Source organism: Emydura macquarii, unplaced genomic scaffold (assembly GCF_026122565.2).
Source record: "Emydura macquarii macquarii isolate MOO-44397 ecotype Brisbane River unplaced genomic scaffold, CSIRO-AGI_Emac_v2 contig_1253, whole genome shotgun sequence".
NCBI classification, from domain to species: domain Eukaryota; kingdom Metazoa; phylum Chordata; order Testudines; family Chelidae; genus Emydura; species Emydura macquarii.
Genome location: NW_027131390.1, coordinates 21,631,458 through 21,644,984, shown reverse-complemented (window position 1 = coordinate 21,644,984; position 13,527 = coordinate 21,631,458). Strand labels below are relative to the sequence as shown.

At 50.4% G+C, this 13,527-nt stretch overlaps 1 protein-coding gene across 1 annotated transcript in view; it reads left to right on the top strand.

Moving 5' to 3' along the window:
* Positions 1 to 13,527, top strand: part of LOC137153863 (relaxin receptor 1-like) — a 41,612-nt gene that overhangs the window by 21,785 nt on the left and 6,300 nt on the right. Inside the window, exons 8-14 of the mRNA XM_067549679.1 lie at positions 1,625 to 1,696; positions 4,648 to 4,722; positions 5,391 to 5,462; positions 9,986 to 10,057; positions 11,745 to 11,816; positions 13,168 to 13,239; positions 13,353 to 13,424. Coding sequence (XP_067405780.1) covers positions 1,625 to 1,696; positions 4,648 to 4,722; positions 5,391 to 5,462; positions 9,986 to 10,057; positions 11,745 to 11,816; positions 13,168 to 13,239; positions 13,353 to 13,424 — 507 coding nt within the window. The remainder of the gene's footprint in view (positions 1 to 1,624; positions 1,697 to 4,647; positions 4,723 to 5,390; positions 5,463 to 9,985; positions 10,058 to 11,744; positions 11,817 to 13,167; positions 13,240 to 13,352; positions 13,425 to 13,527) is intronic.

Genomic DNA, 13,527 nt, shown 5'->3' with positions numbered 1-13,527 from the left:
TCTGTAATTGCCCACAATGCGATTTCTTGCACCTTCTGAAGCATCCATTGCTGGCTGCTACTGGAGACAAGTACCGATCTGATCACACATGGTAGGGTGTGTACATCTGCATATGTGGTGTGGAGTTTCCTTGTGGTCTGTCCTTGGAGTGTGTCGCTGAATGCCACAGACAGAAGGAGACTGTTTACTCTGTTGTAAAAAAGAAAGAAAATGAGGGAAAGTTAATGAGCAATTTTATTCTTCCAAATTTTCAGAGTGTTGGGAGTTCTTCTACCCTTTCTCTATACAGGAGATGTCGACCCCCACTGGGGTGGGGAGGCATGTTTGAGCCCTCCCCGTCCCTTTGTGCCTTCCTTCCTTCTGAGTAAACAGAAACTACCCTAGCCCTGCTTATACCCTTAGCATGAGAACAAGGGGAAACAATTACACCTGATGTCTGGGCCTGTCACATTACCTCTGCACCCACCCACCCTCCAAGCCTTGGCCAAGCTCAGGTCAGACTAGGGAAGTCTCTGACCTCAAAAGATGTGGACCTGGGCCGTAACTGAGCCATAACTGAGCACGCTATGGCAGGGATGCTTCAGGGGGATAACACACTCAGCTTTTCTCAGTCTAGTCCCTTATGGAGGTTTGGCTGCATAATTCTCTGTGCAGTTCTCTACTCAAGGGGAGGCCAAGGACTGAAACAGCAGAGAGGGTGTGGAGGGTTTTTGCGGGCCTTAGAGAGAACTCTGGGTGAGCTCCAGTGCTGGAACAGCAGAGGGTGCCGCCAGTCAGGATTGAAGTGCATTGGTGAGCCCTGAAGTGGGCTGCAACAATTTGACTCCACATCACTCCAAATTTGAAACCAAAATGTAGAAGTTCCAAAAATGCTTTTTCCCTCAGTCGGCTCTCCAAGACTCTGGCCGAGCTGACCCCATCTGGGGCAGTTCTTCCTCAAGTCTGTGGTGCTGCGTAAAGGGATCACTAGAGAAGAGGAACAATAATGTCTGCTTTGCAAGATGGCTGCCTTACTGAGTTTAGCTCAGCCCAGAGAGAGAACTTCCCAACCCTTCAGATTCCCATCCTCAGAATTTGCCACAGGATCAACCAACCTCTCCTTAAATAGCCTGGAAAAAAACCTGAGAAGCCTCTTGTTCAGGGTGATCCAGGGCGCCAGTCAGCCACAAAATCTTGGGGGAGCCTGACATGCCTTAAATCTCAAATTCCCCAGTGGACTTTTAATTTATCATTTATTTTGTAGCAAAAGAAAAAAAAATCCAGCATCCCCCTGATTGTGAAAGAATCCAGACTCTGGACTCGGAGCCAGCCCATCAGCCAGAATGCTCTGGGTGGAAATTCGAAGGGGTGCTCTGTGTACTCATCTCCTCTGGACTGGGTTGGGGGAGAAGACGGATGGGGCAGGGAACAGGCAGTGCAGGAGAGGAAGAAGCTGATGTCACTTGGATTTCTGCTGTCAGGGAGAAAGGAAAGAAACCACCTCCCCCAGGGACAATAGTTAGAGCTAAATGTAAGCCTGTGAGAAGGTCTCTCCTTCTTAACCTGATAGAGTCCAACACAACTTTGTTCCTCTCCATCTAAAGTCTGCTCGTCTGCATTATCACTTTCCCTCTTCTCATTCCAGAATACTGGATAACAACAGAATTGCCAAGCTCCTCCCTGAGACTTTTGTGGGGTTGAAATCTCTGTACTTTCTGTAAGTATGGAGCCAGGCCTATAGAGTCCCACTTTCATAATGTTTCTGATGCTATAATCTTTCATTCCCATTCCCTAGGCCTGTGTTTCTCAACCATTTCAGGTTGTTGACCCCTCACTGAAAGGGAAAATTTGTCATGACCTCATTACATTTACTATATAAATAAGAGTGAAAAATGCATCAACTATAATGCTAAGGCTATACAATGTATGCATATCTTTCAATAGGTTGACAAAATACTTTACCTTGAAGGAAAAGGGCGTGGGGGGTCAGGAAAGCAGAATATTCTTTGCTTTATAGAGTAAAATAAGGTTATTTACCAGTGACTGTTGTTCTTCGAGATGTGTTGCTCATGTCCATTCCACTATAGGTGTGTGCACGCCACAGTGCACGCTTCCCGGAACTTTTTTCCCCTTAGCAGACCCCGTAGGGCTGGCTCTGGTGCCCCCTGGAGCGCTGCGCCCATGCCGCGGTATATGGGGCACTGCCGGCCCTACGCCTCCCTCAGTCTCTTCTTTCCGCCCCTGAGGGTGGGATGGAACTAGCACTTGCTCTCTGCAAGTGCCATTCCCCTTCTTTGATCTCTTTGTTAATCAAAGTACCTAGTTAGTTTAAAGTGTTGTCGCTTAGGAAGAAGTCCCTGACGGACTTAAGGTGGCCGGGCTATGTCCGGCCGCCTGGGTTTAACCCCCTCCCTGGCCCCCCCGCTCGGTACCTTAAGTGCCTGGGGGGAGAGCAGACAAGAGTACGATATGCAAGGCTGTAAACAGTGAGCAGAGCAGAGAGATCAGGTTTAAAGCGTTGCTCCTCTCACAGCGCTCCGCTCTGTGTCCGGGTCGTCCTGCTCCCCCTCGGTGCGGAGCGCACCGTCGGCACCGGATTCCACTCGGCACGGAGCAGCATCCCCGGTGCTGACGATGAGGAGAGCGCATGGAGCGCGGACACTCCCCTGCGCCGTGGGTACGGGCAGGGTCGAGGACAGAGATGCACCAGCCACGACCCGTCGAGTCCCCTCCGGGTCTGCATCTCTGTGCAGGGGTCCACCCCCGACTCTTCGGAGTGGGAGAGTGCCCCTGCCAACGCGGAGGCTGGTGGCATGAGCCTTGTTGGCCGGCCTATGCCACCTCCACCCCCTCCCCCCCGCTGGGGGAGAAGGGGCTGGGGTCCCGGGGCAAGCCCGCGTGGGTCCCCCCGAAGGGCGGTGGAGATCCCCCATACGGGGAGGATGATCTCCTGCCAGACGGCCACCAGGGATAGAGCGAGGACGCTCCCCCAGAGGGTCAGCACCGGAGCTCCCGGCGGCAGCGGGTCTCTTCGGGTGCCGCAGCTCCTGGCGTAGCCGGAGCTCCTGGCGTAGCCGGAGCTCCTGGTGGCAGCGGAGCTCCCAGAGGCAGCGGGTCTCTTCGGGTGCCACAGCCCCAAGTGGGCCAGAGCTCCCCGCGACAGTGGGGCTCCTGGCAGCAGTGGGGCTCTTCAGGCACCGGTGCCGCAGGCGTTGCCGGAGCTCCCGGCAGCAGCGGGGCTCCCGCCGGCTCCGCGGCCTCAGGCGGTGGCAGAGCTCCCAGCGGCAGCGGGGTTCTCCCAGCACCGGAGCCCCAAGAGGTGCCAGATCGCAGCACTCCAGGGGGCACCAGAGCCGGCCCTACGGGGTCTGCTAAGGGGAGAAGAGTTCCGGGAACCATGCACTGTGGCATGCACACACCTATATTGGAATGGACATGAGCAATCACTCGAAGATAGAATAAAAGTTTCATTGCTTTGTGACCCCCTCCCCCAATGTCATTGGTGTGTGACCCCCCCTTCCCCACAATGCTTGTGACCCACTGGTTGAGAAACACTGCTCTATACCATTCCTTTCCCTTGCTGCCTTGTGTTTATGGCCAAATCTTACTGCTGTTATTCAGTCCTAATGCAGGCAAATCTCCATGTGCCTCAGTAAAGAGCTCAGTGTCTAGCACTTAGTTATAGGCAGAGCTGCTAATGCCACTTGTACTTAACGGTGCCCAACACATCGCATGGTATAACCCTATTTTCTTATAACTTTGCCAAACTTGAATTGTTTGTCTGAATTTTTCCATGCCAGGCATGTGCCTCAGGCTGAATGTTTTTGGGACATTTCAGCAAAAATGGTTCAGCCATTAATCATCATGAGATTAGGGGAAAATGCTTTGTTTTGCCCCTGTTAAAAAAATTATTCCTACAACCATGTCATTGAGAAGCTCTAGCGCCTCCATGCTCTGGAGCAGGGACTTGACATTTGGCAGGAGGCTGGTCCAGGAAAGTGACTTTCCTTGTTCTTGTGAAACACTGCCCAAATCGGGCCAAGTTATAAGCCTTTGAAAAATCGCAGTTCCCACCTGCTCAGTAGCGCCTGGCTGGAGGTAGGCAGCTACGTTCTCTGAAGATGCTGTCTGCACCAAGCGTGTTCCAGCCAGGGCTGCAGAGACTGAATAGGCCTTTCCCTGCAATTGCTGTGAATTGCCTGTGCATCCTGAATGTGGCCCTCTTGTATGCACGCATTCGGGTCCAGTCAGTCGTTTCATGATTATATACCATCATTGCCACAGGAACCCCACCCCCGACTTGCAATGTCTGCAGTTCAGCTTTGGCTGAAGATAATCGTATCTATGCACTGTGGTTATCTGGGTCAGTACTCTAAAGCAAATGAGTGAAATTAACCGCAACCACTTACAGCTGTGCCGTGGATCGGCCGGTGACCTGTTGTCTCTGGACACAGTGGGGGTGGCTCATTGCAGAGTGGGGGCCAATGGAGAGCTGTCTGTGACAGACAGCCTCTGAGAACAGGCCCAGTGAAATGTTGGATGTACTCAGGCTAGACGAGTACCTGCTTTTCAGGCTCAGAAGCGTTCGTGACTGTGCCATGAATGCAATGCCAGACCGCCATGTGTCCTGGGCATTAATATAGGTTTTTCTTACTGCTTCCCAACCAGGTACCTGCTGAACAATTCCCTGAGTAGCATGCCCAACATTTCCATATGTGCAGAAACGCCGAAGCTCAGCTGGTTGTGAGTACCTGTCCTGGTGTGGAGCTATGTCGTCCGAAAAGACAAAGCCTGTGGGGCTGGGCTGGCCAGATTAATGCATGGGCGCCTTAGCCTGCCCCTTCCGGTGGCATTCTTGTGAGCAGGTTGGGTGGGGGAATGGGTATTCCCAGGACAGGCTAGGGGAGAGGAGACGCGGCTGCGCCTCTCTTGGTATTCTGTAGGGCAGTGGGGTAGACATGATCAGAGCAGTGGTTAGGCTGAGGTGGTTTGGCTGGACTGGAAGGGAGGGCTGAGGAGGACAGATAGGAGAAGGCTGCAGCAGGCAAGAGACAAGCAAAGGTGTCTGAGCAGCAAGGAAGGAGGGGAAAGGGTGGATATTAGAGAGGACGAAATGACAGGCCACAATAAGAGCCTGGTTGAGAGAGAGGAAACAAAGAGGATGTGGAGGGTGTGAGCCTGGGAGATGAGGGGATAGTGGAGTTTTTGACAGAGAGAGAAAGCAGGACAGGAGAAGGTGGCCTCTGGGGTCAGTTCTCACAACCCTACTCCTGTGGGTGGCTTCGGGATAGGCTCCCTTCTGCCCAGAGGGAAAGCGACGTTTTGTCTGGCAGCGGGTATCTAGGTTGGCAGGGGATCGGTAAGGTGAAGGATTACTATCCAAGGAAATCCAGCTCCTGCTCTTTCTCTAGGGAGCTGGAAGGAAACCAGATCCATGCTCTGGAGAGCTCCGTGTTCCAGGAATGCAACACCTTCACCGTGCTGTGAGTACCTACCCTCCACCTGCTGTACAGTAAGAGAGGAGGGAGAGTGGGATCTGGCATGGCAATGGAGTCACACCTTCAAACCTCACCTGCAGGGAGGAAATCACCATGGGCCCCGTGCGTCAGCTGGGTCACACAAGAAGTGACACCATGAACACTGTCCAGTCTTCATGGAATTGGGTGTAGCACCAGAGATCTTGGGCCAGGTTCTTCGCTGGATATCAGTGCAGTTCCAATGACTTCAACAGAGTTACGCCACTTCATCCCTACTGTGGATCTGGCGTCTGGAATCCATTTTCTGGAACACAACCTAAACAGCAACAATATAGCCAGTTTAATGGTATTTTAAATATCTATTGACCATCTGCACTTGATAATTGGGTCCAGCAATTTCACTTCTAGTTCACTGCTTTGAAATCTGCTCAGGTCGGTAATGACCAAAAGCCATTGATGATCATCTGATGGCTCGTCAGTGACCAACGAGAAATGAGCTGATGAGTGTCAGTCCGGTACCTGGCTAACATCTGTCCACATCACAAACCATGGAGAAAGAACTAGTACCCTTTGGGAGCAGGGCTATGGGAGAGGGCGTTGTGTAGCGAAAGCTTACCTTTCTGGTGCTCACGCTGTAGCTGCCATGTGGGTAAAGGGATATGCTCGCCGCCTAGAACCTTTCATTAGCACTAAAATCCCTTTTACATTTTTCTTTTGAAGAAAAAAAATATAAAGTTTGCCTAGTAGGTTTTCAGCCTGTTAAATACCAGCCAGCTCTTGTTTTGCCCCTCATCCCTAAAGCCTATTTTTGGTCAACTTCACATCTGGCCTGCGGTATTTTTCAGTGTCAAGCTATAGCGCTGGTGCTTTCTAGGAGCTGACAAAGCCGAGGAATTCTCCCGGAGACTACGCAGCCCTGTCCTAGAGTCTAGTTTTCCTAAACATGATTATTTATATGTTTCCCAGAAGGCTCAGCCTCTGGAGCCCTGCAAGATAAGGATCATAAACTTGCATGCCATGTGTGTGTTATTCATATACACAAGCTACAAATTGTCCATGGGACAGTGGCATGAAAGGAGGGAATGGAATGTGTAGGCAAGTCCACCCTCCTGAAGTGTGAGAAGTGATTATTACCCAGGGCACTGGGAATGCATCACTGGATCCTTTCCCAGCACTGTCAGAACGGAGTAAGCAAGTAAATCCAAGGCTTATCCGAACAATAGCTGATACGTGGCTTCATCAGGATCCGCTCCTGTATACTTAGAAAGATTTCCCCTTCCCCAAGCATAGCTATGGTGCTGTGTTAACAATAATATAATCCCCAAGTAAATTCCATTACTTTTAGCTTGACGCACCCAATCACCTTGCAAGGGATTTGGGAGATTTAAATAATTAATCATAGAGCCATGGTTATTGGAGCTGGCAAAGGCCCATTAGGCACCTGGTGTGATGAACAGAGGGGTGTTCTCTCCGCGCTCATGAAGGTTTGTGAAACACTCAGATAAAGAGGCATTATGGGCCTGAGACAAAATTTCAGATCTGCAGAGCATCCTCTAAAGTCACGGAGCCTGCAGGTGCTCTGAACATCAGACCACCTTTAATTAGTTAATTTTAATTAATTTTAGGTGTCCACATGGGAACATGTTAGCCCTGAGTTTTAGAAGTGGTTAGACCTGCAGCAGCACACCCAGCATGTGTGAGCTGCTGTTGTGATTGTACACGCAAACCAGGCACCTGCTCTGTCTGCGAGCGGTACACAAGTCAAGCACGCCTGAACCGTAATCAAGCACTGCAATGTGCAAGGTACTTCTCAAGCTATTATTATTCCAGTTCTCATTTGAAACACACCAGTGGCACGTGGGCTCTGTTGCAGCCTGAGCTAACAAAGCGCTCATTTCCAGTGGCATTTTCATAGCACTCAGCGGCAAGGCAAGGAAACGTAATGTGAAAATGGATGCATTTCATCCTCATTTTCTGAGTGATCCAAATGCTTCAGCACAGGGGGCTGGATTAGATGAGCTCTCAAAGTCCCTCCATTTCTATAATGCTATGAAACCTTGTAAGTCTGAGCTTTCCCAGACCCCCAGCATCGTGCCAGTGTGAGTGTGACCACACCCTCCCGAGGCGAAGAAAACAACCCTGCAGCTGATGGAGCATATTCCAGAACTCAGCACCCAGGAGTTCTGCCTCGTCGGGGTTCCTGCTCTGTCTGTGTGTGTGGTGCCAAGACTCTGCCCCATGAGCTCTTGTGTCAGGACTTGGCTCCTTAGCTTTGGCAGGATCCCAAAGCCAAGCTCTTGCCCCCTCCAGGCCAGCAGGGATTCAGCTCCCTGGCACTGAGGATACGTCGACACTACAGCTAGAAACCTGCAGTTGGTCCAGGCCAGCTGACTCAGGCTCACGGGGCTCAGGCTATGGGGCTGTTTAATTGTAGGGTAGACATTTGGGCCTACCTGGGCTCTAGGACCCTGGGAGGTGGGAGGCTCCTAGAGCTCAGGCTGCAGCCCCAGCCAGCTCAAGTCAACTGGCACGGGCCAGCCGCGGGCGTCTCGTTGTAATGTAGACCTATCCTAGCGGCTTTGTAGTGTGTGTGTGTGTGTGTGTGCAGAGTGGGAGCTCCAAAGCAGGGAGCTGTACAGCCTCCACTGATGTAGCCGCCTTCCATCACTTCACTTTCCTTGCTGGGCCTGTGCCCATCTTTGGCATGCAACTTCGGAACATGCAGCTTCATATTTCCCTACCCTATAAGTGCCCATGTGTGGGCACTGCCAACTCTTATTACTCCCAGAGCATCTGTAGCGGAGTAAGAAGTGAGTAGCCATGGACAAACGGGCTTGAGGTGGAGACTAGTGTGTGCGTCGCATGGGGGCTGGATTGCAGAATGAAGACTCGCTTGTATTTTGCAGTGTTTTCCAGGGGAGGGTCTCAGTGATTCATCCTCAGCTCCCCCCTGGTTACTTTCTCAAAGCAACGAATGCTTTGGAAAGACCCACCATCTATTTTCGGTCACAGAAGGCTGGGCATGGCGCCTTGATGCAGCCTGTACTGCCCACAGAAGAGGCCACTAGACATTTTATCCCAAGATGCTGAGCCCTGGTTTCCCCTAGCAAGAACTCTCCCTGCCCCACGCCACCAAAGATGAGAAGAGAGGAGTGGCTGCCGCTCCACAATGCGATGCTTCCTTCAAGCAAAGCACCCAAGCGCTTTTGGCTTTGATCAGGAATGTGCTGCTAAGGACGGTTAGCCAGCGTCATGGAAACATAAGCTGGGGCAAGACGGGCGGCGTAAACACGCCCTGCCAATGACACCGGCACAAGTGACAGCTTTATGAGGAGATGAAACAGACAAGAAGAGGCTAGTATGTGGGATGGGTGGGACAGTGGGAAGAAGCTCCTCATCCCAGCATGCTTTGTGACTCTCCCAGCATAGCTGAGGTCTGGTGATACTGAGGAGCTGATAACTCAGAGGTGGGGTGGGCCTTCCGTTCCTAGATGAAATGTTTGGCAAGGACTCATGCCCCTCCCCATGCAGCATTCCTGCCCATTCCCCATGGGTGGGTATCGAATTAGGGCAGCCAGAGATCAGGATGAAGAATACCTTCCATAGACAATAAACAAATCAGTGGCCCTGAGCAACTGCCATACAGCACGGGAACTCCTGTACCACATCTCCCAGAATACTCAGGCTGCAGCCTGGCGAGCTGAGCTCCACAGTTCAGCCAGTCAAAGGAACAGCTGATCTATAGGCACGAGGAGTCTGGAAATATCCTCCATGCAGCAGAAGGCAGCCGTGCTAGTTCCTTGCCGGAGCCATGAACACACAGGGGTTCAGGAAGGTGTATGAGCGTGTTATCCAGTTTTGATCCCTCCCTTGATTTTCATTTAGGGCCTGGGGGGAGGATGTCAAATCCAGAAATTGCATTGAATCTCCCTCCAAACTGCCACCTCATTCAGTGACACAACGTGTGGCTTGCACTGGAAAACCATGGTTCGTTCAATGCTGGATACCGATGTTCCTACCAAATGTTCCCAAATCGCAGACAATGAACCACCCTGACTTTGTCTGGGAGCCAACTGGGCTTTGTGTGGCATTGGGCTGCACTGCGAGCTCTGCTTGTTTCACACTCGCTGCATTTCTCTCGCTCTCTGGCTAGCCGAATGGGCTCTGACAGGGCCTCCCCAGTTCAGGCGGGGGGGCTCCATCAGGTTCTCTGGGCTGTAGACTCATCTGATTCTGTGTGAGCTATCCCTGAAGCCCACAGTTCAACCCTGGACCCGATCTTCCCCCAGTAAGTGTTTGGATGTGGAGTCTGGGGCCATGTATCAGTGAGCCTGCCACCAGCTCAGCAGTAGACACATGCTAGGAAAGGACTAGAGTAGGCCTGGGTGCATGGCGTCAGACAAGCCGCTCAGCATCCCAGCATTAAGATCTCCTTCGTGCTGTGGTCAGTTCTAAGGCCACCAGAGTCCCTTGAACTATCTTGGGAATGAAGGGCTGCTGTTCACCACAACGTCTCTCTCCTCCTCTAGGATTCTGCGCAGAAACAAGATCAGATGGATCCAGGAAGGGGCGTTTTCCAAACTGAACAGACTGGTGGAGCTGTAAGTCTTCCTGGTGATTTGCCCAGATGCAGGGCCCTTGTGTGGTCCATGGGGGGTCAGTGGCTGTGAGCGGATGGGAAGCGCAGAGCGCTCACTGCCTTGACTGTGATCATTTGCTCATGATCCTGCGGTGCGGGGAGGGGTTTCTATTCTTCTTTCCTTGGTGAATAGTTCCCTAACACTTCGGTGCTTGGCTGCTCCACCTAGAGCTGGCTTTTATTAGCATATACAAGCATTTGATGCTTGTGAACGGGACAGGCTGATGTTGCTGGGTATCGTGCTGGCAGGTGTGGTCCAAGCTGCCCCTCACATCACCCCCAGCTCTGCCGATGCTCCTCACTCCTGACCTGTAGCTCCCTTTGCTGTTCCTGTCCTGCAGCCCCACACAGGCTGGGCAATATCAGCATATCCATAAATGAGCTGGAAAAGGGGGTAAATACTGCGATGGCAAAGTTTGCAGATGCTACAAAATTATTCCAGATAGTTAAATCCAAAGATGATTGTGAAGAGTTCCAAAGGGGTCTAAATTAGCTGTTACCACTCAAGGAAGAGATCGTGGAGTCATCGTGGATCGGTCCCTGACAACATCTGCCCAATGTGCGCGGCAGTCAAAAAAACCAACTGAATGTTAGGAACCATAAGGAAAGGGATTAGATAATAACACAGAAAAATATCATAATGCCTCTGTATACATCCATGTTAGATCACGCCTAGGTCACTGTGTGCAGTTTTGGTTGCTCTGTCTCAAAAAAAAGATATTGGAAAGACTGTAAAAAATACAAAGAAGGGCAACAAAAATGATCAGGGGTATTGAAGAGCTTCCACATGAGGTGAGATTAAAGACTGGGACCGTTCAGCTTAGAAAAGAGACAACAAAGGGGGATATGATGGAGGTCCATAAAAACATGAAAGGTGTGGCGAAAGTGACAAAGGAAGTGTAATTTACCCCTTCACATAGTACAAGAACTAGGGGTCACCCAATGAAATTAATAGGCAGCAGGTTTATAACAAACAGAAGGAAGTACTTCTTCACACAATGCACAGTCAACCTGTAGAACTCATTGCCAGGGAGTATTGTGAAAGCCAAAAGTATAACAGGGTTAAAAAAAAGAATTAGGTAAGTTCAGGGAGGATAGTCCATCCATGGCTATTAGCTAAAATGATCAAGGATGCAGCCCCATGGTCTGGCTGTCACTAAGCGTCTGACTGCCAGAAGATGGGCCTGAATACCAGGGGATGGATCACTTGATAATTGCCCTGTTCTGTTCATTCCCTCTGAAACATCTGGCATCATCCCCTGTTGAAAGACAGGATGCTGGGCTAGCTGGACCATTAGTCTTACCCAGTAGGGCCGTTCATACGTTATGTTCTAATGCGCCACAAGCCTGACCTGCAGCATTGCCGGCTATTCCAGTCCTGGACTCCCGCCAGAGCTCTGCCGAGCACCTCTGCCCTGAGCTGCACACCTTCTGCTGTTCTTTGCCTGCCCCCAGCCCTGCCCACATACACAGAGCTCTGCAAGCACCTTACCATGCACTGCCCTGCAACGCTCTAGTTACTCCAGCTCTGAGCCCCTCTTGGGACTCTCATTTGTTACCTAGTTGGAACGGTTTTATGTGTGCAAATAGCGACCTCCTGTTGAACCCTAACAAGTCAGCTGTCTGAAATCTTGCTTCTCTTTGCACAGTGACCTGTCTTCCAATAGACTGGAGGAACTTCCACCTTCGTTATTCAGTAACCTGCATGACCTCCAGCAGTTGTGAGTACTGTATTGAAGCCCCCCCAGCAGAACCTCTGGCATCTGATACTATAAAGGGTCTTCATCACAGAGAGCAGCATAAGCAGCCAGTTGTCTATGAGGAGTGCACAGCGTGCAGCTGTAGGGGGCCCAGGTGACTAAACAAACTTTTGCTTCTGAGTCATCGGGTCAAATCCAACTCGAATAATTAGCACCTGCAATTATCTGCCAGCTGTTTGTTGGCTTAATTGAAAGGAAACAGTGGCCTGGGTCCACAGCACTGCTTGGCCCTGTTCTGGCAGCTTCAGCAGAGGAACAATAATCACTGTACCCAGCTCTTACCTAGCGCTGTTCAGCGTCCAGTGTTCTAACCACTAGGCTGCACTGCGTTCCACGGCTCAGGGCATTCTCACGCTAGCGGGTGGGCTCGCTAGATGGACTGTGCCAGGTTGATGAGTTGACCTGTGAGCCCTCGGTTGCTTCCAGGGCAGCCAGTGCACAACAGTAGCTACGTGACTGTTTCAAGAGAGGCCAGGGAGTTGGAGGCTAGGGGAAGGTCTGCTGTGATTTTGCTCCTGGTGTGGCCTTAATTTATGTGGTCCCAATTAATAGTTTACAGATAAGGAATAGAACCAAACTCAACATTTTAAGGTTCAAGCCTCCAGGGCAATTACAAATGTAGTGGAGAACTGTGACAGACACAATGGAATTAAACAAACAAACAGCCATTACCATCTAGTCTCACGCTGCACTTGTGCTCTCAAGCCAAGATGAACTGATGCATCCAGGGGTGTTCAGTTCCTGGATGAAAAGAAGGGGTGTATAATCCATTCTCTAACGGTACCTTGATGGTGGATGAGCATGCTAATCTAAAATCAGCATACCGCCCTTTCCTAAGCAATTTTAATAACAGCCCTTAATTAATTTGCATTAAGCCTACCTTTTACCATATCTATAGTTCTGCTGATGTATTTAAATATTTTTACTTTCTTATTGGCTATTTAGCCTCATCTTAATTAACATCTGCATAAATATCACTCCAATAACTATCAGTATAGATAACATTCTGCCAACACATTTACATTTTGTCTAAGCCACTTGTTAAAACCAGTTAAAACCAAAATATGTTTACAACATGACCAGGGGTTATGTCATAACTTATCTCTAACTTGCCTCTGAATTGTCTCACTTCTCTCATACATTACTAGACATTATTATCAAGCCCCAATTTAGGCCCACAAATCTGTTCTCTATTCACATTTCAGCACATTTTTATTTAACGTAAGCAAGCATCGTCTCTATAGGGAGATCTCTGCTGTCAGGTGTTGTGGGGAGTTTCTGGAAAGAAAGACTCTGCTTTTTCCATTTGCAGGAATATTTCCTACAACCCCCTGAAGCAGATCTTTGCAGACCAGTTTGACAGCCTGCCCCAACTGCGCTCGCTGTAAGTGTGAACAGCAGCACCGGCTCTGCCTCCTGCAAAGCCCTTGGAGGGGTCTGGGCAAGGGGACAGCCAAGTGAGCTCATGCCTTCTGTTGCACTGATTTTTTTTTACAGGAGTATTGAAGGACTGGAGATCCCCAATGTCCAGACCCGCATGTTCCAGAAACTCACCAATCTGTCTCACATGTGAGTGCTTGGGAATGGGGAAAAGGGTTGGGAAAGCTTCTGTTGCTGTGGTTGTTAGTGACAGGAATCCTCAGTCAATTTGTCCTTCTCCCATGTCCTGAAA